A 1,323-nucleotide genomic window follows, 5' to 3' on the forward strand; every position below is an offset into this window, starting at 1 on the left:
CGTCCACGGCTCGAGGCTTTGGCATATGTCCAGGCAGCGCCGAATTTTCCACTCGGCAGCATTTTCTTCTCATCCCTGCCCTTCCCGACAGCGGCTCGCCCAGCTTCTCCTCCTCCCCTTCCAGCAAACCCTAAACCTCGCTGCACGCCGGCGCCCCCCCTGCGGTGAGGGTCCTTCTCCACACCCCCATCCCCACCCCAGGGAGCACAGAGGTGTGGGGGGTGTTAGTGGGTTACGGGGATCACGGGTTCATGGGACGGGTCCATCCTGTCTAACCCATGGCGTTCCCTACCGAGAGATGGGGAAACTGAGGCACGGAGCTACGCGGCATCCAGTTGATCCAGGGGAGAGTGTCCCCCGTCCCCGTCCCGCGAGCATCCCCCATGGGGCCGGGGGGATGCACAGAGATGCGGGACAGGGAAGGAGGAGCGGAGGGGCGGCTCTCCCCCCCCCCGTGCTCTCCCTCCCTCCGTGCCTGTTATCCCTGCCAAGCCTTCGTCCTCGCTCATCCTCCCCCGGTTTATCGCCCACGTCCACCAGCTCCCAGCCCAGTCCTGGCAGCGCCGCTGCCTGCGTGGTTCATTTCCTATTCACCACCGTGAGATTTTGCCCCAAAATCAGCCTCGCAGGCGATGTCGGGACCCAGTAATGCCCCCCAGGCCTGGGGGATGAACCATCCCGGCGCCGTGCCCGCACAGGTCACGCAGACCGACGGTGCCACACAGGACAACCCTGTTGTGTCGCGATATAGTGGCATGCAGTACTGAGGACGTGCAGGGCATCCCTACTCTGTCGTGACACATCAGCATGCACTACTGAGACTGTGTAGAACAGCCCTCCTCTATCATGATGTATCGGCATGCAGTATCAGGAGCATGCAGGTTATCCCGCCCCTATCACGATATGTCGTCATGCAACACGGAGGGCATGCAAGGCATCCCAGGGGAGGTTGATGCGCGCGATTGCGACGGTACAGAGCACCCCTGCTCTATCGCGATAACCGCGGCGCGCAGCACGGAGAGAGCCCGGGGATCCCGATACTGATCCTGACCCTGCGCGACATTGCGGCTCTGCCGTACCCATCGCTCGGTGCTGGAGCCGGTGCAGCACCCGCGGGCTTCCCAAAAAACCTCAACGCCGGTCCCTACCCGGGAGCATCGTCGGGATAGAGTCGGGGGGTGCCCCTCTTTACCTCGGAAGCAATACGCATCGTATCTGCTCAGGGCATCGGGGAATCCCGTCTGGTTGCGGAAGAGGAAGATGGTTTTGACGCCCGGCAGAGCCCCGCCGCAGCGTTCCCGGGGGGTGACGATGGGGTAGCGG

At 63.3% G+C, this 1,323-nt stretch overlaps 1 protein-coding gene across 1 annotated transcript in view; it reads right to left on the reverse strand.

Annotated features, from left to right (window-relative positions):
- Positions 1-1,323, reverse strand: part of BCAN (brevican) — a 27,612-nt gene that overhangs the window by 7,076 nt on the left and 19,213 nt on the right. Inside the window, exon 7 of the mRNA XM_009892071.1 lies at positions 1,193-1,321. Coding sequence (XP_009890373.1) covers positions 1,193-1,321 — 129 coding nt within the window. The remainder of the gene's footprint in view (positions 1-1,192; positions 1,322-1,323) is intronic.

This window comes from Charadrius vociferus, unplaced genomic scaffold (genome assembly GCF_000708025.1).
Source record: "Charadrius vociferus isolate BGI_N301 unplaced genomic scaffold, ASM70802v2 scaffold489, whole genome shotgun sequence".
Taxonomy (NCBI): domain Eukaryota; kingdom Metazoa; phylum Chordata; class Aves; order Charadriiformes; family Charadriidae; genus Charadrius; species Charadrius vociferus.